At 35.0% G+C, this 27,444-nt stretch overlaps 2 protein-coding genes and 2 long non-coding RNA genes across 7 annotated transcripts; 2 read left to right on the forward strand and 2 right to left on the reverse strand.

Moving 5' to 3' along the window:
• The first annotated feature begins 5,331 nt into the window (after positions 1-5,331).
• On the forward strand, positions 5,332-18,096 carry LOC130719932 (lysine-specific demethylase JMJ26-like). The gene is made up of 12 exons (XM_057570525.1): positions 5,332-5,677; positions 8,834-9,088; positions 11,503-11,616; positions 12,035-12,098; positions 12,177-12,912; positions 13,941-14,270; positions 14,668-15,144; positions 15,790-15,862; positions 15,956-16,041; positions 16,840-16,959; positions 17,455-17,513; positions 17,654-18,096. Exons 1-12 carry the CDS (start codon positions 5,332-5,334, stop codon positions 17,679-17,681), a joined length of 2,688 nt encoding a protein of 895 aa, XP_057426508.1. The 3' UTR covers positions 17,682-18,096.
• A 755-nt stretch (positions 18,097-18,851) lies between these two features.
• Positions 18,852-21,268, reverse strand: LOC130721536 (serine decarboxylase 1-like). 4 transcript variants are annotated; one of them, XM_057572337.1, is made up of 6 exons: positions 21,175-21,268; positions 20,811-21,068; positions 20,346-20,580; positions 20,060-20,253; positions 19,778-19,914; positions 18,852-19,554 (listed from the first exon to the last, which is right to left on the reverse strand). In XM_057572337.1, exons 2-6 carry the CDS (start codon positions 21,061-21,063, stop codon positions 18,982-18,984), a joined length of 1,392 nt encoding a protein of 463 aa, XP_057428320.1. In that variant the 5' UTR covers positions 21,064-21,068; positions 21,175-21,268; the 3' UTR covers positions 18,852-18,981. The 4 variants fall into 4 exon arrangements, with proteins under 4 accessions (XP_057428320.1, XP_057428319.1, XP_057428321.1 ...); XM_057572336.1 differs by having other exon boundaries at positions 20,811-21,094; positions 21,175-21,265; XM_057572338.1 differs by having other exon boundaries at positions 20,811-21,064; positions 21,175-21,249.
• LOC130721537 (uncharacterized) lies at positions 21,047-22,485 on the forward strand. The gene is made up of 3 exons (XR_009013494.1): positions 21,047-21,180; positions 21,297-21,347; positions 22,271-22,485. It is a non-coding gene; the product is annotated as an uncharacterized LOC130721537 (long non-coding RNA).
• A 1,012-nt stretch (positions 22,486-23,497) lies between these two features.
• On the reverse strand, positions 23,498-25,867 carry LOC130716821 (uncharacterized). Its single transcript, XR_009012203.1, has 4 exons — positions 25,283-25,867; positions 24,992-25,204; positions 24,041-24,258; positions 23,498-23,916 (listed from the first exon to the last, which is right to left on the reverse strand). It is a non-coding gene; the product is annotated as an uncharacterized LOC130716821 (long non-coding RNA).
• Between the last annotated feature and the right edge of the window lie 1,577 nt (positions 25,868-27,444).

Genomic DNA, 27,444 nt, shown 5'->3' on the forward strand with positions numbered 1-27,444 from the left:
ATAGATGCTCATTAGAGATTGGGACTTCTACCATAGCATATTGGACATTATGTTAGTATTGAACAAAACAAGAATTAGTTCATTTTGAGAGCATCTATATTCTATTTGGTTCATTTTATAATTTTCAAAGGGGGGTTTTTATGATATTCACCCAACCTAGTGTTGGTGAAGAGTCACTCTCAATAATGATATTCATCACATGAAATTATTTGTAGAAGATGAGGGCATTCAGAATTGTCGATATCTATGCTTCAAGTATGCCCATTTTTATAATCATTTTCTCCCTTTAACATAGTTCATTTTTAAAAACAATATCTTAGTCAAGTTATAATTTTCTTATCAATTAAAAAACTATAAAATCAATATTTTGTGACGAAGAGATTTGTCACAAATTTTGTGACGAATCTCTTCGTCACAAATTTGTGACAGATACGTCCGTCACTATCTTGTGATAGATGGGTTTCTGACGTATTCCGTCACAATTTTGTGAGGGATAACTCTGTCGCTGTTTCGTGACGGATGCTTCTGTCGCTACATCTTGACAGATGCATATGTGGATATTTCCGTCTCCACTTTGTGACGGATACGTCTATCGCTAACTTGTACAGAAATATTCGCAACAGATATTTCCGTCTCTGTTTGAGACAGATACTTCGATCTTTACTTTGTGACAGATACTTATCTCTACTTTGTAACGGATATTCTTGTCACTATTTTGTTACAAATATTCCGTATCTATTTTGTCTGTTTGCGACAGATATTACTAGGAATATAGAATGGATATTTTTATTAAATGAACAAAGACAAAGATAAGAAGACCCAACAATAATAATTAAAACTCACTTAATTTTTGTATTAAATAAAATGCATAAACAGTAACACATAATATTTATTAAAATCATTGCACTTTCCAAGGATTGATACCAAGACCCCCCTACCCAACCCATATGTCCCTAGCTCTTACCGCTTGAGCTATCATTCGGGGCACACACACACATATATATATATAATTATTATTTAAATATTAATTGTAAAACTTCTTATACATACAACTAAAAAATTAAGCAAAGAAGTTTATAATATAAAATTAAACTAAGTAAAATTTTAATTTCTAAACAAGTATTAATAATTAAAATTACTTAATAATAAGATATTATTTAATTTTCAAAATATAAAAATATTAAAAAATGTCACTATTAGATATTTAATGAGTATTAAATGCAATATTGATGTATTATTTGAAAAAAAATTCTTTAATTATAATTTTGATTTATTATGAGTTTAATTTTGATGCAATGACAATGTAAAGTTCTTTTACACCGTCAATAAATCGGATTTTAAATATTTGTCATGTTAGCCAATTTAGTTAAATAAAAAATCATCTCATCCACCTTCACAAAATTTTATTGATTGACGGTGTAAAAAAAATTTACACTGTTAGTGCATGCAACCTTTTCTCATATATTATATATTTGTGAAGAATTACATCAACAGTTAAAATTATAATAGAGGACCAAAATTATAAACAACACTGAATAAATTTAAATCTACTAAATAATATTTTAGGCTATTAAAGTTATAAATTCTTATAATTTTAAAAGTAAAAATTACTTTAATTTAATGTTGATACAAAGTATAAAAAAAGTTATTAAGACTTATTTGATGATTTTTTTTATAGAATTTATTTGATGATGTTAAAAATTTAGGCTTAATCCTCAAATTGGTCCCTGTCTTTGAGTCGTCGTCTGATCTAAGTCCCTCACCGGAAAAATTTGTGCAAAAGGTCCTCATTATTGCAAAATGTATGGAGCGAGTCCTCGCCGGAGCCCGGAGCTCCGGCGAGTGATTAAATGACACGCTGACTGGATTAATGAAGTTGACGTGGAATTAAAAAATAAATTACACATAATAAATTTTAATTTAATTAATAAAAATAAAATCAATTAACAAAATTAACCGTAATTTAATTTAAAAAAAAATTCCTCCCAAATTAATCCAATTTCCCCAAAATTAACCTCAATTCTAAATCACTGATTCATAATCTTGATCCCATTATCTCATCATCAACTACGTTCATCTCATTATCTCATCATCTTTTTCCCATCATCTTTATCACATTCAAAATCTTGAAATAAACTCATGTGGGGTGGCAACACAGGTACAATACTAAGACAATAAAAAGAAGAAAGAAAGCATAAAAGACAGAGAGTAACAAAACAAATAAACAAACAACCACAATTCAAAGGCTGGAACGAACACAACATCAGCACCCCTTGGAACCTCCCACCGAGCTCAAAACACATACACGAAGCACTGTTAATTTAATAAAGAGAAAAAATGGTATGAACAAAACCCATAATCTTCACAATAACAAACCCAAAAGAAAGCAAATCCACAACCTAGTAGGGAGGGATCTGCATAGCCATGGAAACCAGCGTTACCATCATCGTCTTCCCTGGATCTGTACGCCACCGCCGCCTCCTCTTTGTGGTGTTGTCATTCATCCTCACCTTCACGAGGATCCAGAGTTGCAACCTCTCTTTTCCCTCTCTCGAGAGTGGAACCTGAAGCTCCTGGAATACCGTCTCGCGTCCTGGTCCGTTGCAGAATTTCTCCTCTTCCCTTCGCAACGTTGAGCTTTTTCAGAGCGTCAACAGCGAGCTTTTCCGGTCACGAACATCTTCCCCTGGTGTTCTGCCTTTGGGTCCATTTCATCTTTATCTGAGTCGCAGATCTTGAAGGGCAAGGCTATTGGATGGAAGCCCAGGGTTTGGTTCACCCTTTCATCACCCCCAAATTGAATCGAGTCTTCCTCTGTTGATTTCGACCTTGAGAGAGCGGTTAGGATTCGATTGAAACTGAGTTCAATTGTTGTTGTTGTTGGGTTAGATTGCATGTCCATGAGGAAGTTGAGATGAGAGGATCTGAATGAGGGGCTTCTGGAAAATTTCTGGAAATGAGTTTCTGGAGTGAGAACGTTCCAGATTACTAGATTAGGGATTTTTTATCTGGGAAAAAAGTTATTGTTTTTAATTATAGTTAATGAGTTTTTGTTTTTTTAGCTTTAATAAATTTATGGTGAAATTGGGTTTTTAAATTAATTTTGGGCTTTTAAATTAATTTATTTTCCTGATGTGTAATTTTTATTTTTATTTTAAAATCCATGTCAGCACACTAGCCCAGTCAGCGTGTCATTTCATCACTCACCGGAGCTCCGTTCTCCGGCGAGGACTTGCTCCATACGTTTTGCAATGATGAGGACCTTTTGCACAAATTTTTCCGATGAGGGACTTAGATCAGACGGCGACTCAAAGACAGAGACCAATTTGAGGATTAAGCCTAAGGATCTGTTTGGTTTGGGGGAAGGGAAAGGAAAGATTTGGTTGTGGAAAGAAAGCACACAAACCAATGCACCTTCCCCCGTTTGGTATGAATAAAAGAAGGAAGGAAAGGATGGTTTTTTTGTGGGCCCCTCCAGAAAAACTTTCCGCCCAAAATGGAGAGAAAAGGACAGAATGAGTATGATTTTTGCTCAAAAGACAATTTTACCCCTACCACTTTGCTTATTCTAACTGCCAATTTTTGTATCAATACGTTCTTTTACAAAACACAAAAGCTTTCATTATTTTATATATATTTTCCATTTGATTTAACTTAAATTATTTTACTTCTAAACTTTTAATGCGTGGAACAATTTATTAAAAAAATATTTTAAAAAAGGTAAGTTTTACATTAATTTGGAATAATGAATATAATATAAAAATGTTGAGGATGTTTATGTCATTTTATACATACACACTTTTCTTTCCACTCACTTTTTCTTTTCCTTTCTCTTAAACCAAACAACCTAAAAAATCATCTCACTTTCATTTCTCTTTCTTTCCTTTTTCTTTCCTTTCTTTTCCTTTCTTTCCTTCTACTTTTCTTTCCGAACCAAACATAGCCTAAATATTAAGAGAATATAATAAAATAAAATTAACTGTATTGAGACATTTTGATAAATAGTTAATATTACTAAAATTTTATAATTTTCATATTTAATAACTAACATTTAAGTAATTTTAATAATTTAATATATTATTATTTTTTGGTATAAACATCCCGTGCCCAGTCATCCTTTAATTAGATGCCGCCAGATTCAGGATTCAGTCACAGTAAAGGCTCTTCATCTCTCCCCCAAAATGTGCTGTGTGGATATATTATACATTTAATACTATAAAAAATAATTAAGTGAATATGAAATGTTTTTAATCAAGTAATAAATTTTTGGCTTAATCCTCAAATTGGTCCCTGTCTTTGAATCGCCGTCTGATCTAAGTCCCTCATCGGAAAAATTTGTGCAAAAGGTCCTCATCATTGCAAAACGTATGGAGCAAGTCCTCGCCGGAGAACGGAGCTCCGGTGAGTGATGAAATGGCATGCTGACTGGGCTAGTGTGCTGACATGGATTTTAAAATAAAAATAAAAATTACACATCAGGAAAATAAATTAATTTAAAAGCCCAAAATTAATTTAAAAACCCAATTTCACCATAAATTTATTAAAGCTAAAAAAACAAAAACTCATTAACTATAATTAAAAACAATAACTTTTTTCCCAGATAAAAAATCCCTAATCTAGTAATCTGGAACGTTCTCACTCCAGAAACTCATTTCCAGAAATTTTCCAGAAGCCCCTCATTCAGATCCTCTCATCTCAACTTCCTCATGGACATGCAATCTAACCCAACAACAACAACAATCGAACTCAGTTTCAATCGAATCCTAACCGCTCTCTCAAGGTCGAAATCAATAGAGGAAGACTCGATTCAATTTGGGGGTGATGAAAGGGTGAACCAAACCCTGGGCTTCCATCCAATAGCCTTGCCCTTCAAGATCTGCGACTCAGATTAAGATGAAATGGACCATCTCTATTTAAATTAAAATAAATTCAATATCACACCATCTCTTCCATATTAAGTACCAGGGTAAGTTTGAAAAAAATAATATTAAATGCTATTATAAATTGAATTATATTTTGAGACAAAAACTCTTAAAAAATTACTTAATAAATGAAGAGATGGATTAGTACTATTTTTTGAGTCAATATCTAATTAATAAGTTAAAAATAATTAATGTTCTTCTTAGACTTTTCAATATGAAACAATTACTATTTTCTAAAAATAATTAAGAATGAAAAGGAGTTTCAAGTTCATTTAATAACACTCCCAACGGGTAGTACTTACATGTTAAGCCTAAGCATCAACCATTACGGTGTTCTACCTCAGGTTTCACCACTAAACCAAAACTTCTACTTAGAGAATTAAAAAAAAATTAACTAATATTTTTGCTAATGGATCCATACTTCACCGGAGCTCCCCTAGAAACGGTGGAGGAGGAGGAGGAGCCGAAGTTGGAGCTAAGGTCCCACGACCGGAGGGCCTTCTCTCACTTCCCATTCGATCTCGCCGGAAGCTTTGATGATGATGACATGCTATTTGATCCTTCGGATTTCATCAACACTGATTTCACATTTCCAACGCCGCCTCCTTCACCGCGGCTGCCAGATATCGTTGAAGTCGTAGTTGGTTCGGATGAAACAGGGAGGCTGGACGGCTCCGATACGAGTTCCGGGATGTTGGTGCCACTGGCTAGGAGCTTGACCGTCAAATCCAATGACCTGATTGGAGCAATTGATGGCGGGTAGGGTAGTGGTTGTAAAAAAAAGGCCAAGCGCCGTCATCGGCATAGCTTTTCCATTGATGGGTCCTCGACGTCGATGCCATTTCAGGGTGTGCCATCGCATTTGATAAAGAGGGCCATGCCCCCTGATCAGCTTGCAGAACTTGAAAGGGTTGATCCCGTGAGAGCTAGGAGGTTGATAAAACATTTTATTTTATTATGTTTTTCAAATAAGTGATTTTGAAAGCTTCAAAGTGATTCTAATATGAAATAAACACACACATGCATGTTCAAAACTCTAAGAGTGGGCATGCTTGTTCTTTCATTTCCTCATGTGTATGTGCATTGTGAAAGCACTCATAGAGACTTGTTCTCGCATGTTGTAAGTGTCGTTTGGTAACCCTATGGGCTTTTATTCTATACTTCATTGACAAAAAAAAAGTTATTTATTTATCTTCCCATGGTGTCATCTTTAAAATATAAAGGTTGGCAAATCCATTTTTGTCTTTTTTATATGTTTATATATTCAATTTATGCAGTCATATAATCAGAACAATAATAAGCAAAAACAATCATATTAATATCTCATACAATGCAGAAAGACACTGCAGATTTGACTACTTTGCAAGAGCAGCTCAAGACGAACTTACAGAACATGGGACAACTGTAACACCCCACTTTTCGTTATTAGGTTATTTATTATTTTATTTTAATTATTATGTTATATGGTAATTTGATAATTTATGTGATTTAATTTGATGATTATGTGATTATGTGATTTAATTAGATGATAAGGTCATTAAGTTATTTTATTAAATAATTATGTGATATAGATAAATAAGGGTTTTAGGGTTTAAGTGAGTAGTTGGGAGTGAGACCCATTGTAAGATTATTTAAGGGTTATGAGAGAATTAAAAAGAGATAAATCAGAAAATTAGGATTAGAAAAGCAGCAGAACAGAGAAACACGTGAAAGGAGTAAAGGTGGAGAAAACCTAGAATTCGATCTTCAAGAAGAAAAGGGTCTAGGAGGCTTTGTACCGGTGTCATAGAAGGTAAGGGTTTGAATTTACCTTGTATAATTGTAGAATAACAGAGGTTGAGTTTAACATGAAGGAACCCCATCTTCTTTGAAAATTCAGAACTGAGAGACTGTGTTGAGTGTTAACATGTGGTGAGCAAAATTGATTTTGAGTGAAATTGAGTTCTGGGGAAAATTGGGTTCTGTTCTGTTCTGCCCGCAGATACCCTAACAGTCTGTGTTGTAGAGAGCATAACTCTCTCTACAGAATTCCAAATTGAGTGAAACCAATTTTGTATGAAAGATAACTCATAGGGTTATGTTGGCTAATATTTTCATAATTTTTCGATTGCTCGTTCAATACCAGAATCATCTGCAAGTTCATTCTGTTTCTTCCCGCAGACACCCTAGCAACCTGTGTTGTAGAGAGCATACCTCTCTCTAAAGAATTCCGAATTGAGTGAAACTAATTTTGTATGAAAGCTAACTCATAGGGTTATATTGGGTAATATTTTCATAATTTTTGGATTTCTGGTTCAATACCAGAATTATCTGCAAGTTCACTCTGTTTTGCTCGCAGACACCCTAACAGCCTGTGCTGTAGAGAACATAACTCTCTCTACTGAATTCCAAATTGGGTGAAACCAATTTTATATGAAAGCTAGCGTATAAGGCTATGTTTGGTAAAATTTTCATAATTTTTGGACTGCTCATTTAGTACCAGGATTATATGCAAGTTTGCTATGTTTCTGCTTATTTCTGGGATTGATTCTGAAACTGATTCTGGTAATTGATGTGAAACATTTGATGATTTTGTGTTGCTAGTATGTTGGTGGAATAGTGAATGATTTGATAATTATATTGAAGTGTTATTTTGTGCAATTTTGGTGTGATTTCCGTTATGAAATTTGGTGAGAAAATTTGTTATATATTTGGGGCTGGAGTGGTCTCAAATTGCATGTTTTAATTTATGAGTGTTTGCACGAAATACACTTCATTTAGTCAAGAGGCAACGTGTCGGTTTTCATCGGAAAACTGAGGTTTGTCCCAGAACTGGAGTGGTTCTGGAAGTCTGGAGTGGATTTCATTGGTGGTTAACTGTCTGGAGTGGACGCGGTGATACCGCTAAGGTTAACAATTGGTACCACATGCATACATTAGAGTCTCACACACTAAGTTTCACGTTTTCAGTGGTTTTATGTGTTTGGTGAATTGTTGGTGAATTGTTGGTGAATTGTTTTGCTGTTGTGGTAAAGTCGAATTATTATTCTTCTTAAAACTTATAATTTTCCGAAACAACAATAAGAATGATGAAACTGTCTTGAGAGCAAATATTATAATCACTCAGATTTTAAAGAAAAGGTGAAGAGAGTTTATAAAGCAGGATCTGAATTGTTTACTTGCTCTTTGTTATGCTATATTTTATACAATGTAAGTTCTTACCCTTCTGTTGGAATGATGTTCTATGCGACATCGCTCAGGTACTGGAGGTAGAGATGTGGCCCATGAGGAGTAGCTTCGGAGAGTCTTAGCTTATGTTATTATTTTTATTATTATTATTATTATTATTATTATTATTATTATAAAATAAGTGTCTTGCTATGTAATGTAACACTGGGTAGATATTTTACGTTACTTTTACACTTTTGTTGAGAGGATTTTATAACCTCTCCTTATGGAAGTTGTTGAATAATTTTCTAAATTATGGCGATGTCGTACTGTTGATGACCGAAGTGTTTATAAAATTAAGTTCTGAGTATGATCAATTTTATTGGAATATCATGGAAGATAAACCTATTTAAATAAGTGTCATAGAATTATCTGGCTGGTTTAGAAATTTTATTGGCAGGAATAATTTATTCTTTGAAAACCATATGAACTTATAAATTTTCAAACACAATCAGTGTTAATTTTAATGAGTTTTCGTGAAGAAGTGTAATAGTCCCTTATATATGTTTTCTAAACTCTGATAAACGTTTTTAAATAAAACAATGGGAAAAAAGGGGTGTTACAACAACAATCTCAAATTCAATTTGGTATGCATGGTTTCATACATTACTCTGGTTTAATCACTTCAAAATTACTCTCTTGCTATTTTACAAATTAATATAGTTAATAAAAAATTATCATGGATATACTCATGTGAATTGCAGATCTGGACCAAACGATAAAGGAAGAATTGAATTTCCTTAGGAAGCAAACTCTCCAAAATGCTGCTGTCATTGCTAATCATTTTTCTGATGGAGTAGGTGTGCATCAGGTTCCTAATCCCCCACCGCAGCTGCAGGCCCCTCAGCAACCACCACAGCTTTTCCCGCTGCCGCCGCCACCTCCTCTTCCTCCATCTGGTCAAGATTTCAGTGGTCATTTTGGTTATAGAGGATATCTACAATCACAGGAACTAGCTGGCAATAGCAACGGAAAATGATTGGTTATGGAGGATATCTAATCATCACAAGTACTAACATCTATACATACATGCATTATGCCTATATGTGTAATTGCATGAGGCTTGTGAATGATATCAATGTGCAGTTTAGTGTTCTTGGTGGTGGTTTTCTTGTTAGTTGTTGTTCAATTTTAGACTGCAAGCCTGCGACTATAGCATATTAATCTCATGCATTTTCGGCATTTCTATGTTGAAACAATACTATGTTTTTCTATGTTGAAACCAGACTATGTTTTATATATGTTCTAATCTTGGATGGAAACTTTCTCAGATGAAGATGTAGGAGGACAAATTTATGATAATACATTGGGTGGGTAGCTATAAACAATCGTGTGTAGTTCTTGCAATGTAGCAGTAGCAGCACCCTTCTTCGGTCAGGTTAATTTTGTGTACAACCTGCAGAGTTAGCAATCATCGCTTGGTTCAAATTTAAGCTCCAAGCCATGTTATGATGTTAAGGCCGTTTTTTTTAATGAAAATAAAAGTAATTTTTATTATAAAAAGCATCATTAATTTTTTATTTTAGGAATTAAAACAAACATAGTTTTACGGCTGCGCCTACCGTGTGTCAGTTTCAAACTGACACACGGTGCTTCAGTTTTACTATTTGAGGGATAAGACAAAAATAATCTTCCTTGCTCAAATTTTTCCATCTTTCTCCTTCCACCGTCACCAACACACTGTTATTGCTGTTCCTCCCTTTCCACCCCAGCTCCTCCGCCGCCGCAACCTCCACCCGCCAGTGCTGCCACCCTCCTCCGCCTTCACCACTCAAGATCGCACACCCATGATACCCAGATCCAGAACCAGTAGCGGCGGAACCGGAGAGGATGGTGGCGTCGAGACAGTTTCTTCATCTCCGATCTGCAAAACCTGAGCCACCGCCAACATCTCCGATCTGTTTGAGGTCGAAATGAAAGGGTCCAAAATCAGATCCGACCCTTGCTCTCTTCTTTCTTCAAAACCCTTCTCTGGTTTTCTCTCTTTGGAGCAGCATGCATATAAGATCTATCTGATTGTTTCATCATTCTTGCTTGTGTTGGGTTTTTATTCGGTGGCGGTGGTGGAGATGGTCCTTTCAGCGGCGGTGGTTGTTTCGGTGGGAGAGGCGGTGGTTGGAATTTCAACAGATTTGGGGGTGTTGGAATTTCAATATATATTGCGTTCAAGAGGATTGTTCAGATTGTTACTGATGGATCAATTGCACCCCTATTTAGCTAAATTGCTCTATCATGCTGGAATTGATGTCATTTTGGTTGCAATTTTGGAACTTGGAAATACCCATTACGATTACAGAGATTTCTATTCCCTTTTGGTATGAGCAAAGTAGATTTGGAATTGTTGATTTTAATTTTTAGCTGCAACATGATGAATCCCAAATTCAAAATTTCCAGATCTTGCATCAAAATATATTCAACATGAAGAGCAGTGGGAAGGAGAAGAAAGGGTAGCAGTGGAGGAAGAAGTGGTGGGTCGCATGAATGGTGGTGGCCGGAGTTAACATGTCACTGGAAATAATAATGTGGGTGAATAGAAAGAAGTAGGTGTGTTTTAGTAAATTAATATATATTTAACAAATAAATTCTTTTAATGTTAATTAATCTTGGCCATTGAATTAAAAAAATATTATATCCATTGGTGAAAAATGAAACTGCAGCACCGTGTGTCAGTTTCAAATTGACACACGGTAGACGAAACCTAGTTTTACTGATCGAATTCGGTGAAAGTCGACTGTGAGTAAAATTAGGTGACATCCTTCTCATAATACGTCAAAATTTCTGGTAAAAGAGGGTAGGTAAACCATTTATCTCCCGAGCTTTTGTCAAATATGCATGTTTAAATACAGTGGTAGATTGGCTTGCTCGAGCAGGTTCAAGATACCAGTATCCGCGTCTTTCAGCTTTGCTATGCCTCACGTCGAGCTTGATGCTCTTTTATTACGAGATTCGTTGTTAATCCCTTATGTATCGTGTCTTGTCTAGTTTTCTGATGTACAAGAAAAAAAGAGTGCTCAATCTCATTCATACGGTAAAAGGAGGTGATAAAATCTTAAAGCGCTCAAAGGAGATTTTGTTAGCCATAAAAGAGGTAACAACCTCATTCTGAAAATAACAGATAAACCTTAGAAATATCATCCTTCTCCTAAAAAATCTGACATTATCATCCACAATGTTTTTAATTAAACTATCAAGCATAGACTCTAACACAAACATAACTAATTTTTTTCCTAATTCGCATGACGACAATTAAATGAGAGGATAAAATAGTAATTACGCATCATATTTATTTATCTTTTCCTCGCCAAAAAACAATCACTATAAGACAATGAATTTTTCTATATTTTATTGTCCTTCCCTTTTCTTTGATCATAAGCTTTGGCTGACAATGGAGGCACCAAAACGACCAATGTTGTTGGTGGGGTACGAGGAGGAAGAGGGTCTTCTTCTGCTTCTGCTTCTGTTCAAGTTGCTGTGAGAAAGAAGCGTGGTAGGCTGGTAGAATGAATCTCTTTGCATCCTGAATGATGACTGCAAAAGTGAAAGAATTGCCTGTTTTATAAGCTTTGGTAAACTATTGGCTTTTTAACAGCATGACTGTTGCTACTTGCAACCATTTCTTCTAGTTTTTTATTACCCTCTTATTGATGTGGTTTGCCTTGCTAATGTTTTGTGGGTTTCGTTGATTCTTTTTCTTATAACAATTTCTCTCTCTCTGTCTCTCTCCGTCTCTCTTGTTGGGTTTTGGATTACTTACCTACTTGCTATACTCCTTTATACAGTTTTTTATTGCATGCATGATTGCAGCATAGGTTGAGTTTGTATCTCATCTAATGCCTCAGTCAGAGTTCAGCTCTAGTTCCATATCTTTTTCATGGTTTAATTTGCTTTTGGGCTGTGCACTACAGGGCTCTCACTCTCGGAGCTAAAAATAAAAGAGGCAGATCACTATGAAGGAGATCGTGTGTATTGGTTGGGACTTATCTGATTTCTTATTGGTTTTTCAGTATCCTTATATTATTGAGTTATTGATTTAACACTCTTTTGCAGTGAAAACTGTAAAACGTCAATATTTGGTTATCACAGAAGCTGTGCGAAATGCTCTTTTGACCTTTGTCTTATCTGCTGCCGTGAGCTTCGTAGTGGGCGGCTTCTTGGTGGTGCAGATCCAGTTGAGTTGAAGTTTGTCTCCCGAGGTCGTGGTTATTTGCATGGTGCAAGAGAAGATAACAGCATAGTAAAAAATACATCACATGCAAATGCTGATGCTGAGATTCGTCAATGGTCAATGTCTGGGTGGCGTGCTGATAGTGATGGTAACATTCCATGTCCAAAAGTCAATAATGAGAGTAGCCATGGTTTTCTTGAACTGAGAAGCATATGTACTCCGGATTTCATCTCTGAGTTACTATCTAAAGCTGAAAAACTAGCAGAAGCATATAAGCTTGAAGATGCTGTTGAGACTCTGAATAATTGCTGTTCTTGTTTGAAGCCTGATAGAAATACCAACGATGATAGATATATTAATATGAGGAAGGCAGCTTCTCGTGAAGATTCCAGTGACAACTATTTATACTCTCCCAGGGCTGTAGATCTAGGGCACGATGATTTAAGACATTTTCAATGGCATTGGAGCAAAGGCGAGCCTGCAATAGTAAGCAATGTTCTTGAATGCACGTCAGGTTTAAGCTGGGAACCTCTTGTCATGTGGCGCGCATTACGTCAAGTGTCCAAGCATGATAAACATTTGGATGTGGAGGCTATTGATTGTTTAGATTGGTGTGAGGTTCGATCAATTTCTCAATCTTGAACTTGGAGAGGTTTTTCTGAAAATGCAATTGTTCACTCCTTTATTCTCATGAAGCTTGTTTCTACTTTAATGTCTTTTTGTACTTGAACTACTTTGCTTTAAAGTGGCATTTAGGTAATAAATTAATTTTTTTTGCATCTTTTTTTATTTTAGACTACAACCTTTGGGGAGTACTGAAGAGAGTACAAACTTTTGGGGGATAGTTCCCCTATAAGAAACAGTTTCCAGATTTTCTGTTTTCTGCTTTATAAACTGATACCAATTTTTGGATAGATATGCTACTGGTCAACACTCAACAGACAGAATACATTAACTTGGTGTTATATGCTGTCCCGGGTGCTTGTTATATGCTGTCTCTCTCAGTACTGTCTACAAATATGAATATTGGATAGCATACTGATTCTTATTATTATTATTGTTGTTATTGTTATCTTCCTCTTTTACCTGAATTTCACTCTGTCTACTCACCTAATCTTTCAACATTTTCTCAGTTTAGTGTTGTAGGTCAGTTTTTTTCCCTCCTTTTTCTGGTTCCATTTCATATTTTCAGTTTTAATTTACATATCTCTCCCATCTTGTATTAAGTTTGTTTCTTGTGTTAAAAGTTTTACATAGGAAACAATGAAATAAATAGTTGTTTTCAGTTCTCACTCTTTCTTGTGCAAAATTTAAAAAATAGGAAACAAACTAGTATCAAGGTGGCAGTTTTGTAATTTAGAACTGTAATCAGGAATGGAAATATAATATGTAACAAACCAAACAGGCCTTTCATCACCAAGATTCAGTTTTTCTTTTGCTATATTTGCTTGTTACTTGGGCAATGGGCATAGTCACCTGGCTCATGTTAGGTAAAACGCAATGCTTTTTGTTTTCTCATTGAAAACATTATCCTTCCCAGTTTCTCTTTTGTTGCCCATTCTATAATCAGAGTAGAGTAAATCATATCTACTAATTTTTTAATGATATTTCAGCATTTTTTTATTTGAGTTGTTGAATTATTGCAGGAACCGATCAATATCCACCACTTCTTTACTGGGTATACGGAGGATCGTGAGGATTGGTGTGGTTGGCCTAAAATATTGAAATTAAAAGATTGGCCCCCTTCTAATTTATTTGAGGAACGTTTACCTCGTCATTGTGCAGAATTCATATCATCCTTGCCCTTTAAACAATATACATGTCCGTACAAAGGTTCTCTTAACCTTGCTGTGAAGTTGCCTTGGGGCTGTCTAAAGCCAGACATGGGTCCAAAATCATATATTGCTTATGGATTTGCTCAAGAGCTTGGGCGTGGTGATTCTGTGACTAAGCTTCATTGTGATATGTCTGATGCTGTATGCTTCATTTCTTTAATTGATTTTTTTGTTATTTTTTAGTGACTGTATCGTTAGCTATGACATTTGTCTACTCTATTTATTACGTGACAATTGTGGTTTCATGCCCATGTGGTATTATTTTGTTCAATGTGTTGCCCTGGGTGTTTTAGTAAATGATAATTCCTAAACTTAATTTTTATGATTGTGGTATCATCACACTATTTAAAGTATTTGAAATGAATGGGGCCTTTCAACTAGAGAAAGTTGTAATCAGCTAATACTTCCATCAGTTACATGGTTTTTCCTGATCAGATATTTGTGTGCACTTTCGACTTATTGCTCTGCGTGGGTTTGAGTGTGTACTCTTGAATGAGGAAAATATGATATATATATTTCTCTTATCTCCCTTTTCTAGGTGTATGTGTTGTGTCACACTGCTGAAGTGAAATGGAAACCTAAGACAATTACTGCTATTGCAAATTTGATGCCACGCCACCTTGAGCAAGACAAAAGGGAGCAGCTACTTGGAGATAGTCAGGATGGAGAAAGTAATGTTGACAAGCCTGATAGTTCATCTTCTACCAAAAATTCCTTGGACAAGCAAATTAGTGTTCAGGTCATGGAAAATGGAAGTGGACTGTGTGATGTGAAAGTGAGTGGTCATTCTTATCCACACCCTAGTATTAATGAAGGTTATCTTTCATGTGGGTCAGAACTCAAAGAGGTTGGGAAAGTGACAATGAAAGAAGAAAATGGTATATTGATTGAGGGGGATGCTTTAGAAGGTGCTCTTTGGGATATATTTAGGAGAAAGGATGTACCTAAGTTGCAGGAGTATCTAAAAAAGCATTTCAGAGAGTTCAGGCATGTCCATTGCAGTCCTTTAATGAAGGTAAAATTAGTAAGATAATTTTCCTTTAAATATCTGGGACGCTTCTTGTTAACTTAAGTCATAAATAAAGCTTGGTTCCTACTGAGTGGTTTTACTTGTGGGAGCATACTTATAACTTTTCCTGTATTTGTAATTATGGAGGTCTGCACACTGATCAAATTGATTTTATCCCATGTTTCTTCTAATAAAGGATTATGAAATATATGTCACAGGATTTGGCACAGGTTCAAGCTGGTAGTAAATATCTATGCATTGTTAATTATGAAGATGGAAAAATGATATCTGTTCAATCAATTGTGTGTCTTATCATGAGTAAGGAAATATATTCATGTTATCAGCCATTTTGAAACACACGAAATATTGTCTGAGCCTCTGAGGCAAGTTTGTCAATGGACCTTTCATTTAGGTAAAGATGCTTCCATTTAATAATCAAAGAGTTGGGAACTGTATAATTGATGTAGTTACCTGTTGAAAGTAAATCATTGGTTGATTAAATAAATACAATTTATTTCTCTGGGTTTGACATTTTTGAAGTGTACTTTGGGGTCAATATCTACTCCATATTGAGAACTGTTCTGTTCAGTTGTTGCTGACTCATTATGCATCTATGTTTTTACCTGAATGGCATATTGTTTTGTGATGTAGGTTATTCATCCCATCCATGATCAGGTCTTTTATCTGACTGTGGAGCATAAGAGGAAGCTTAAGGAGGAGTATGGTTAGTACTTTTTGTAAATTTTATACTTTGTTTGGGGAGGTGTCATTTGATCAACTGACCTGTACCTAATGACTGTTCTGTTATATCCTGTAGGAATTGAGCCCTGGACTTTTGTCCAGAAGCTAGGAGATTCTGTTTTTATTCCAGCTGGTTGTCCTTACCAAGTCAGAAATCTGAAGGTAAAGACACGTTAACATGCATTGTGAATTTCATTCATCTTTATTGGAGGTGTGATTTTTCTTGCTTTCTGAGTAAGTGTAAGTGCGTTATGTTCTATTGTATTAGGTAAGTTGATTTGGACACAGTATCCTGGCCCAATATCTTAAATTCAGTGTATTTGGTCTAGCGCCCTGTGTGGTTTTTATTGTTTACTAACCTGTGTTCGTGCTAACTCCAAAGAAGGGGTTGATGTCAGCTTCAGAATATGAAGAGGATTAAGACCAATGTGAACACACTAATATTGATCGGAGATTCTGAGTCTTTTTCCTGCTACCATCAATATATTGACATCCTCAGTAAACCAGACTCATGGTCATGCTTTTTTGCTCGAAGTGACAAACTAAGGGTGGTGGATAAGTCCTCACTTAGTCACCCACCTTAGGTTTGAGGGAGGAATATTAGAATTTGCACTTGAGTTTGTGTAATTGTGTTGTCTCTCTACTCTTTGAATTGTGCAAATGAATGTTTGAGCTGTGTGTCATGTACGGAAATTAGTGTACTAGATCAATGTAACTGATTATGTTACTCTGCAGAATGTTAGCCTTCTAACTCTTAAGGTAGTTTTGGCTTAGCAGTCAGGTGCTGCTCCATGGTCTGATACAATAATGAAAATAACTTTTTCTCCCAAAATCAGACTGAATATTCTCTCTTCTCGTGGAAGTTTTCTCACACTTTCCATGGCTTGATTGCTTTTATTATAAGTAATGGTTGAAGTGTTTTCCATGCAAGTGTCAATGATGTGCATCTTCCTTTTGCAGTCATGCATCAGCGTTGCACTTGATTTTGTCTCTCCTGAGAGTGTTGGTGAGTGCTTCCGTTTGACTGAAGAGTTCCGCAGGCTTCCGGTAAATCACGGGTCAGTCGAGGACAAATACGAGGTATGGCAGACTGCTTTATTGTTTTGTGATATAGCACCTCTTATTTTGATGATAATTTTGTTCAACTGTTTGTTAGATTTCAATTATAACTTAATAGCAGCTCTAGGATCTGAACTAGTCTGACTATAATTATTGGGGCTTTCAGTTAGGTTGATTGTTAGCTCCATTGAATGACATATGTCCTGTTCCCCAACATTGTTGAACTGAACCTCTCTTAGCGTCTAGACTACAAGATGATGAACAATTCACTTTAGTAATTGTGATAACTTTTTTAATCACTGAAGAATGGATGGAAAAGAAACACAATGTTTCAGCAATTTGTAGGGTGTAGATACATAATTAATTGGTTCTATATTGAAAAAAATTACTAAAACCTCTAATCATTTCAATTTGAGGCTTTGATTGTAAAACCTTTTTCTATGACCAAGTTAACCATTGTTCTGTTTTGTCATGTCAATTGAATTTTTTTCCTGATTGTTGCTTCTTTTGAAACAGGTGAAGAAAATGACTGTGCATGCTGTGGTTGATGTGGTCAAAAACTTGGAGAATGCAAGGTTAGTGATTGCAGACTTCAGGCTCTGAGTATAATTGCATTTGTTAAATGCATTCTTCATTTTCCTACAGAAGGCATTGTTGAATTATGTCTTATATACACACATTTAAGATTTGCCTTTATTTTATGTGTATCTTACAGGTCTAGAGAAACCAAGGTTCCATCTTAAGTGTATTTGTGATGACAGTATGAATATTCCCACAGGATGTGCAAAATTGAGTTGCTTATGTAGGTTTCGGTGATCTTGGGTTCCATGAATCATGATTCTTAGGAAGACTCCATATTTTGTTCTCTAGCACACCTTGATGAGGTCTTTTGAAACACCATATATTAACTTGTGATGGTGTACATATAAATATAACACCCTGTATATATAACTAGGGTGCTTAGGCTGATTCAAGTTTACAGTCAGATGCTGTTATGAGCATTGTACTTTTGGAACTTGTGATTGGATAGATCATGAAATTCTATGTTGCAGTACGTTGGCAAAATATTAGCTTTGCTGATTTGATGTCATGTAATCATGTTATTTGTTAACACTTTCCGCCTAGTATGAGAATAGTACTAAACTGTTGGTTCTTTCATCCTCCTGTTAGTTTGTTGTTTTCAAAAACTTTGTACATAGCAATGACGGGTGTTTTGTTGCCAACTTTTTGCTGCTGTAAAAAATGTGAAACACTGAGAGCAACCGGTCTGGAACGACCATTAAACTGGAGGACGAAAGAACCGGTAAAAACCGGCCAAATGCTCTTCACACAGGGATGTTTTGTAATAAACTGAAGTGTTTTGGCCACAACTCTATGCACTTCATTCAAGTGCTATACTCACACCCTAAATAATTTTTTCGTTAAATACCCTTGTTATACAATAGACTTCACTTCATAAATTTTCCAGAAGTTTAAGTTCCGGTAAAAAATACACTTTCGCAATTTGAACTTTTGGAACTCTACAAATTTAGCTTCTAAAAGTGAAAATGTTTAGTTTTGATAGTTTAAGTTCCATAAGTTTAGAACAAATACACTTCCAAAATTACTTTTGCAAAATTAAATTTTATGTGTTCAAGAAGTTTAACTTCCAATACTCTCCCAACCGTAGGCACCTTTGCTCTGTATGAAGTATACTTTCTTGGATTGATATTTGACTCTTTCAAGGATTAATTCCTGTTCATATTTCTAAGACTTATCTGCCTTATATGTTTATTTCTCCCAATATCTGCATTACTTATTTAGCAAAAATCCACTTCCAAAAGTAGCACCAATAATGCATTGTTATTATGGAAAATTTACTATTTGATGTATGAATATTCATCAATACAACGAGCAAAATATACGAGTGCAACTTATGGTTAAAACCATTTTATTTATGATTCTTCATAAAATAAAAGTTTCTAATGATTGATGAGTACATCAATTTTATCAATTATAATATCATGGATTACATTTTTATCATCAAATGCATTCCTCCCTCTTTTACAACGATTTATGCAATGCACAGGCACAATTTTCTCTACCAATGGCATTTGAGATGCATGGAGGCTTTATCAGTCCACCTTGAAACCAAATAGATCGTTTTTTAACAAGTTCACTAACAAAGGAGTCTAGCATTTCAATAGTGACATGCTGCATCACAACCACATGTGCAATATTTCCTTCACAAGACAAACTCCACCTTTGCACAAAGTCGTCATTTAGAGGCCTTTCAAATACAACGGTATTACTGAACTTGTTTTGCATTGCACCAATTCCATTTTCATGTAGTTTATCGAGTAAGTGGTTTGCATTTGTGATGCACTTTTGTGCTTCTTTCTTAAGTCCTATTAAACCTTTTTCTTGGAGTGCATACCAGAGGAAAATAGGGGTAAGCCCACAACGGCTACCCGTGATTGTGACATCCCTTGATTTAATGTATTCAACATCTCTACAAAGAGCATTGACATGTTCTAGGCGTGTTATGACAACACCACAAGGAATTGGGCATCCTAAAAACTTATGGCCAGAAGTGGATATACTTCCAATGGGCTTCTTGAAGGTAACCTTTGGAGCCTACGCAAACATGCAGACAATATATTAAAATAAGTTTTCTTGAGCAAAGAGACGTGTATGTAGTAAAAAAAGTCAGATATTTGCCATTGGTATCTATTTGTAGCATTTTCATCATCATCATTCTTCAAAAAATTTGGTACATTTCATTGTTCTTTGCTTTTGAACCATCATCAAAGCAATACTTTTGTTAAACTTAAAATTGTGGTTAATAACTTTCACTAACTTGTTTAAGAAATGGCAACATTATTCCGGATAAAGCTCCATCACAATGAATATAGAATTGATCGCGAGAGAAGCCACTTTCCTCAAGTGTTTGTATTACATGATCAATGTCATCAATTGCTCCTTTCATAGTAGTTCCTATATAGTTGAAGTACACAAAACAATTAATGAATGATTTAAGTTTAGTCATGAGTCTATACTCTATTTTGTAGTTATAATGTGGGTGTGTGTGCTTAAGCTTGTTAATGGTGTGCACATGAGCCAATTATGAAAGATGAGATACCTATATTTAGATTGATGATGGCTGGCCTGTTCTTATGAGCAAGAAGTAAAGCTTTTAGATCAACATAATTGATTTCACCAGAGATCAAAGTGCCAACTTTTATGCATTGCATTCTATACATTTTTACAGTCTTGAATATTGAATAATGCGAGTCCTGTGATGTGTACAAAATTCCATTTGGGAATTGTTCCCTCCTGTGTACAATAAACACAAATCAAGGTTATAGTTAGGATGAAAGTTTTGTAATACACCATAAGCCTCTGAAAATGAAGTTCACAAAACTTACCCAGATAATATCCCATAAAGGTTTCCCTCTGTTCCACCAGTTGTGACGTATCCCCAATACTCCTCTTTCTCTATCTCCCACAGATTGGCAAACCAATCAAGCACGGGTACTTCAAATTCCACTGAATTTAGACTATAACTACTCCCTATAAATGGGTCGCCAGCATTGTTTATGTGAAAATGCAATAATGGTGCTAATGCGTCATAGTCAAATTCTTGATTAGTGGAATAACCTGCTTTAGTAAATATGATCATTAGCCAAGGTCTTGCAACTGTATATATATATATAGTGCGATTATAAAAAATGAAATTTTAATGTCTAAACAGTTAGACACTTGTTAACATCTTAATTTTTTTCTATCTCTTTCATCATTTATGACATTCATTATTTATCTTTTTTATTTTTCTTTCTAACTCTTGATTTTTGCATGAATCATTAGATAAAGTGATAATATCAAATGCTTACCTAAAAAGCGCAATTGTTTTTTATTTAGGGTCCCAACATAATGGGCAATTACTTGAGCCAAATTCGCTTGCGTCTCTCCAGTGCTGTTGATGGGAAGACAGATCATATGCCCATTATTCTCTGGAATTTCTTTATGCTTCTCTTCTTCTCCAAAGGGCTTAGCATTGCTGACCACCCTAGGAGACTCATTACTGTCACGAACTTGTGGAATGTTTAAAGATATTGTCACGTTCTTCTCTGTTGAATTCTCCATTCTGTCTATTGTGTTTGAGATCAGAGTGACACTATAAAAGAGTGGGAAGCAATAATTGAAAGTGAATCTAACACCAAAAAAGAAGCTGAAAGGGAAGAATTGAATGCTTACCCGCAGGTATCTTTACTTTCACGTTTCAGATTTCGCCTTTCTTTCCCTCTAGCTCGTTCTAGTTTGATTTCTACACTTCACTGTGTTAAACTTGTTTCCATGCCTTTCTAATTTATATTCAGATTTTTTGTTGCTGATATCGGCCACGTGTGTTCAAAGAATTAAGATCGAATGTAAGTAAAATTGCAGTTATTTTTTTCTTCATAAATACTACTACTGTTGTGAAATAATTGTCCACTCATAGAAAACAATTTGTTTCAAAATACTCGTTCCATTCTAAAAAGATTATTGTTTTGTGTTTTTTTAATATTTTAAAATGTTTGTTGGTTAATAGGAAAGTCAATTCTAAAATGTTTGTGTCCACTACATTTTTTTCTCTATTTAAGTATAATGCACATGATACTAATAAAATTAAATATTAAGGGGACTTTAATAACATTATATTATCAATAATTGTCATCTTACTCTTTGTGTCATAACCTTAAATAATAATTTATGTGGAACGGAGGGAGTAGTTTTTTTTTTTGTATAAGGAGGGAGTAGTTGTTAACTTAGAATTTCAAGTGAGTATTAATTAATTTTTTTCTATATGATAAGTAGTCCTTATGAGAAGAATAAATGAGAAGAAAAAAATACATTTTAAAGGGTAAAATAAAAAATAAATGATATGTTTTTAAAAGTTAATAATATTAAATGTATTTCTTAATATTTGTGTTTCTTAATTTTCCTTTTAGACAATTATTTTGAAATAGAAGATGTATTTGATAGATCTCACAGGAGTACTTCCTCCATTTTAAATTAAGTGTTCAAAAAGAGTCACATATTAGGAAATACAATTATTTTGTTAACTTTTTCAAATATATTGTTTTCCTAGTTTATGTTGCAGCGTATTTTTATTTCTTCTCATTTATTATTTTTATAAGGACATTATATGAAAAACTATCAATTAATCTTTTCAGAAATTCTAAATGAACAAATAGAGGAGATTGTACTTATGTATTAAAAAAGAGGAGATTGTACTTAATAGATCTCATTCATTTAATAAACCACGAGATAACATCATAACACATGGATAACAATCGATTTGTGGTGCCAGAATGTGTCTTGGACTCTTGGTGATCATGAAGACACGAGGTGATGCAATTGTTGCTGGAAATAGTGGTTGTTAGGTGGTGGCACGTTTAATAATTCATTAAGAGTGATCCCTCGAAGTTTTAGGGATTTAGGATCACGTGTTTATTAGATTAAGATATACTAGTATTATCCCCGTTTGTCCGTGCGATGCACGGATAATTTTTTTATGAACTCCACTGTTAATCATAATTATTGAGTATTTGAAATAAAATTTCACTATTAATCACTTATATGTCGTTATTATCTTATGTTTTATCTTTTTTTTTTAAAAGTGTGTTTTATCTTTCTTTATATATATATGAATTAGATGAGTTTCGAATGTTAATTGTATTTGACCCCGTCGACTTGCACTTTGGCGCAATCTTTTATTGTAAAAGATGAAAAGTTGGCTGAAATGTAATAACATATTAGACTGTGAGAGGGATATTTGAAACTAAAAGAAAATATTTTTACACAAATTTATTGACCAACGCTTCGCAGTTTGGCCACATGGCCTTTGTCTTCAAGGAACTTGTTCACAGTTTTGAACCATAAATTTAGGGAACAATTTATTATCCACATATTTAAGATTTTTCTAAATTCACTAAACAAATAGGAATATCTCTTATTATTTTTCTAAAATATTATATATATATATATATATATATATATATATATATATATAGTGTTGACAATCAACCTCTCTCAACATGTACAGAAATATCTCTTATATAACATACTAGTACTTTTACCCGTGCGATGCACGGGGATATTCATTTTTGTTTTTAGGGTTTTTTTTTTAAATTTGTGTGTTTTTTAAAGATATTTTTTTTTTGCTTCATCGAAAAGGGAAGATATTTTATAGATTAAAAGAACTAAATTTATTTTACATATATGAAATCATAAATTCGTACGTTTTCTTACTGAATTATTGTTTTTTGTTTTTTAGAGTTGCTATTTTATTTTTATCTTTTGTACTTGTTTTCCTAAATGCTCGATTGTTGGTCATAACCATTCCTTTGTGACCTGTGCGATGCACGAAGGATATTAATTTTTTAATCACACATATTCGTTAAGAATCTGTGTTATTTTTGTTTTGTTTATTAAAAGATAATTTATGAATTAAAAAATGGAATTTATTTTAGGTGTAGAAAAATATAAATATGTAAGTAATAACAGAGAACAATCAGAGTTCTCTACTTGTTCAACTTTCCATATCTTCTCTACTGGTTCTACTTTCCATACTTGCACTCTTCATATTTGGGCTCAACTAAGCAACACTTTCATTGTTGATTTGTAAACTTAAAGAAAAACACCATAAAAAATTGTCTCAATCTCGATAGCTGCAAGATCCTCCTTGTCTTAGCATTAGAATCAACATAAAATCGACCTTTCAACGTTTCCTCACATTTCAATCAAATCAATTCATTTTCCTGCTCATTGCACTCCTTGGCATACTGCTTAGCTCTACCGTAGATCAGTGTACCACTCTCGACTATTTTCTTCTTAGCAGTTTCAAGCTCCTTACTTTTTCACTAATGCACATTCCTCTTCCCTCTTCCGCTTTTCCGGAAAAGACTGTGGAACAAATGTCCTCACCTCTTCTACTTCTTCAACGAAATATGCTACCTACAAAGAGAATTTGATCAATAATGGTAAACAATATTAGCCAAGGAGAGGTTTTTAACATAAATATTCATATAACTTATTCTGGAGTATGTACTTGCATTTCACATAGAAAAGATGAGCTTACCTAGAATAAATGGCCCTTGACTGACTGAGTCACAAAATAATTTGTACACTTGATGGTGCTTTTGTATGACCTTCAATTGCTCTCAAGGTCTTCAGAACTTACACCTGAATTGCATAAGGCTCTATTCCTAGCTTGCTTTCATCAAACATGGTTTCTTTCCACTGTGCACCCAATCTTGAACTTCATCATTGACTTCCCAGCAGTTACCGATATTCAACCTGCAAGGAAGAACAAACAAAATACTATTCTTCAAGCAAGGTTAAAAGGGTACAAAAAAAAATTCTTAATTAAAAGTTGCAACACCTTAAGCCAGAAATATTTGAATTGAAAAGAAAAAGATAATGGAGGTGCATCCTTATGGAAGGGATTGCCACAATGTCAATAGACCCTTTATCCGAATCCCTCCCTCGTGCAAGAGAATGGCCTTGTTTGAAGGCCAAAACTCAATTAGAGAGGGAGTCTGCAGCAGGTGAGAATATAAGGAGATAAATTTGTCAAAGATGAATCTGAATGTCCATACTTTTTAGTAGATCTAGCAAGGATTAGGAAAAAAGAGGATTAAATAGTCCATTCAAATAATTTTCAAATACAACCTGAAATTCTAAACCTATAATGACTATACATTTCACTGCAATGACTTATATTGTGGAAGAAGCTTTTTTTATCGGTGGAAAATCTTGAGAAGAAACGTTTCTTCGTGCCAAATCTTAAGGAAAAAAAACTTTTCCAGGTGGACCCTATGAACATTAACACAGTTTTGAAAGCCAAACTTCTGAAGTAAAAGCCTAGAGATGGGGAAATTCAGTCAATAGAATTTACAAAGATGAACTTCGCAGCTGCATGATTTCAGTTGTATTTGAAATACAGGGAGAAAACTCAAAATTTGAAGAAGCCAAGAATACAGAGTTAGCAAAAAGAAACTTGAGAGAACTCAGAGAAAAAGATAGTCACCTTAATGGAGAGATGATGCACATGAGACATAAAGCTGAGAAAAGGGAAGTAGGAAGTAGATGAGGGAGCTGGTAGTGAGAAATTTAGGAGGTGTTGATAGAGCTTCTTCGAGGAGAATAATAGGTGAAACCTTCTCCAAGGTTCCTGGTCTTTCATGAGCATCACTGATTATCCACCAACCCAACCTCATTAAGCATTGAGACCATGCCCACTCTGCACATATATAGACTATAAGAATCACTTAATAGACTGCAATTCCTAACATATGGATGCTATAGTGCAAAAACTGACCTTCTCTGCTGCGAGCTCAACACCACTGTGACATCCCCCAACAATCAATAACAAACTTGAATATTTTATTTTGTATATTTTCTGCCAATAAAAAGAATCCTCATCACTTAAAGTAAATAGTTAAATGGAAAGTCTTTCACACATCAAAATCCAAAACATGCAATATCAGTTTATTAAAGATCAAAATACGCAAAATCAATATACTCATCCACAACATCCCTCAGTCAAAACGGGAGTGAAAGTAAAAGCTATAAAATCGTATTAAGAAAAAGCGAGGAGAACACCAATTTTAACAGCCCAAGTCATACATAGAAAGTGAGTAAAATAGATTTGCACAGAAATGGAAAGATAGCATCAAAACATGTTCTTGTTCCCCTTATGTATGCTTCACAGTATCTCCTTCCGGGCTCATTTGGAACTCGCATTAGAATATTAGTTCCAGTAGAAGATGATGGCACCAGTCCTTGTGCAAGGTCTTCACTAAGAAATTAAAATTTGATTAGCACCAGTCCTTGTCAAATAACACCAATCTTAGCATATCAAAATAGTGCTGGCTAAAGAACTACAACAGCACTAAGAAAAGCCATGCTATAGACCAATCGCTTTTCAGTTTATGCATCGTGCCATGTCTCTATCATAACTCCAGACAAGTATGAATTTCTTTGAATTTGTTCTCCAAACTACACTCAGAGATTGCTTTCTTGTAAAAATGGAAAACTATTTGATAATTGGTATTTTAACATGATAACCTCCAATTGTTCAATCTTGACAAATTATAGGATAAGATCATAGTATTTATCAAGAGGCTCATGAACTTCTCGCATCCTTCTTGGTGGATTTCAAAGAACCTCTCCTTAAAATTTTAAAAATATTCTAAAGGCCTATTCTCGCCGAAAATGCAAAATTATGCCTCAAATATTACATTTGATATTTTGGGCGGATATGAATATTAATTATCAGACAATACATTAACACAGAGAATACCTTTTTAGGATTCACTATGACAGTGACATCAGGAACTCTATGCTCTAAAGCTTTTTTTCACTTCATTCATACATCCTACACATACGGGTGAGAAGGTACTCCATATTAGAAGAGTAATTCATAACCAATACACTAACATCTCAATTAAAAATACTAAATAGACAAAGCTAATGCTTACTGGTTACATAACAAATAAGTATGTCCCTTAAACACACTTATTGCTTCTTAATGCATAATAACTAATGACCATTCATTTTTGTAACAGCGAAACCTTCATTTTCTAATTTTTTTGAAAAGAGGACAATGATATTATTAAACTTCAGAAATAGCAACATCCCTGGACAGGATACTCTCCAAACCCGGAGGAGCATCATCTATCCAGACAAAACATTGACCAGACAAAGCATACTTTGCCATAAAATCCGCGGCCTTATTGGCACCGCGACTAACATGACCCAAACTAAAAGATGAAAAACTAGAAGACAAAGTAACACAATCCGACATAACAGAAGCTAAATATGAGAAATTAGAAGCAAAAGTGGTCCAAGCTCTGACAACTGCCAAGTTATCCGTTTCAAGCACCACTGCCTGGTAACCCAAATCCAAGGCCAAACGAATTGCCCAGCGAACTGCAAGTCCTTCAGCAACAGCAATGCCTAGACAATGGAACTCCCTTGCAGCAGCAGTAGCCAGCACACGGCCCCGGGAATCCCTGGCCACCATCCCCATTCCGCAAGTACCCGACCCAAGAAGAGCCACATCTGTATTGATCTTCACCGTGCCAACCGACGGAGGCTTCCATCCCACCATAGGCACTGCTCCAGCTCTACGCCCCGCCCTACCAGCCCCACTAGTGTTCACAACCCGCACAGACGAAGCCAATCGCCAAGTCTGCTCGGCAGAAAACTTCACTTGCTCAAAAACCCACCTGTTCCTCCTAGCCCAAATAGCCCACAACAAAGTGATAACATGCTCCGTGAGTGCTTCATCCTTCAGCTTAAAGAACTGATAGAGCCATGCAATGAGGGAACCCGACCCAGAAACATCAAGAGGGGGCATCACCGATAATGGTGAGCCAAACCAAATGCAACGAACCTCTGGACAACCCATTAGAACATGCGCTGTCGTCTCAACTTGTGTAGCACAAAAAGGACAAGCGGCATCGATAGGCACCCCTC

The sequence above is a fragment of the Lotus japonicus genome, chromosome 5 (assembly GCF_012489685.1).
Source record: "Lotus japonicus ecotype B-129 chromosome 5, LjGifu_v1.2".
In the NCBI taxonomy this organism is placed as follows: Eukaryota; Viridiplantae; Streptophyta; class Magnoliopsida; order Fabales; family Fabaceae; genus Lotus; species Lotus japonicus.

Bases quoted from the DNA above. Each gene is read 5' to 3' on its own strand.
- LOC130719932 (XM_057570525.1), top strand. From the start codon at position 5,332: ATGGATCCATACTTCACCGGAGCTCCCCTAGAAACGGTGGAGGAGGAG. The intron at 5,678-8,833 runs GCGGGTAGGGTA...TGTGAATTGCAG, and splicing joins CCTGATTGGAGCAATTGATG to ATCTGGACCAAACGATAAAG. The intron at 16,960-17,454 runs GTATGGCAGACT...CTTTTGAAACAG, and splicing joins CAGTCGAGGACAAATACGAG to GTGAAGAAAATGACTGTGCA.
- LOC130721536 (XM_057572337.1), bottom strand. From the start codon at position 21,063: ATGGAGAATTCAACAGAGAAGAACGTGACAATATCTTTAAACATTCCA. The intron at 20,254-20,345 runs GTAAGTTTTGTG...TATTGTACACAG, and splicing joins CTTTATGGGATATTATCTGG to GAGGGAACAATTCCCAAATG. The intron at 19,915-20,059 runs GTATCTCATCTT...TCAACTATATAG, and splicing joins CATCATCAATCTAAATATAG to GAACTACTATGAAAGGAGCA.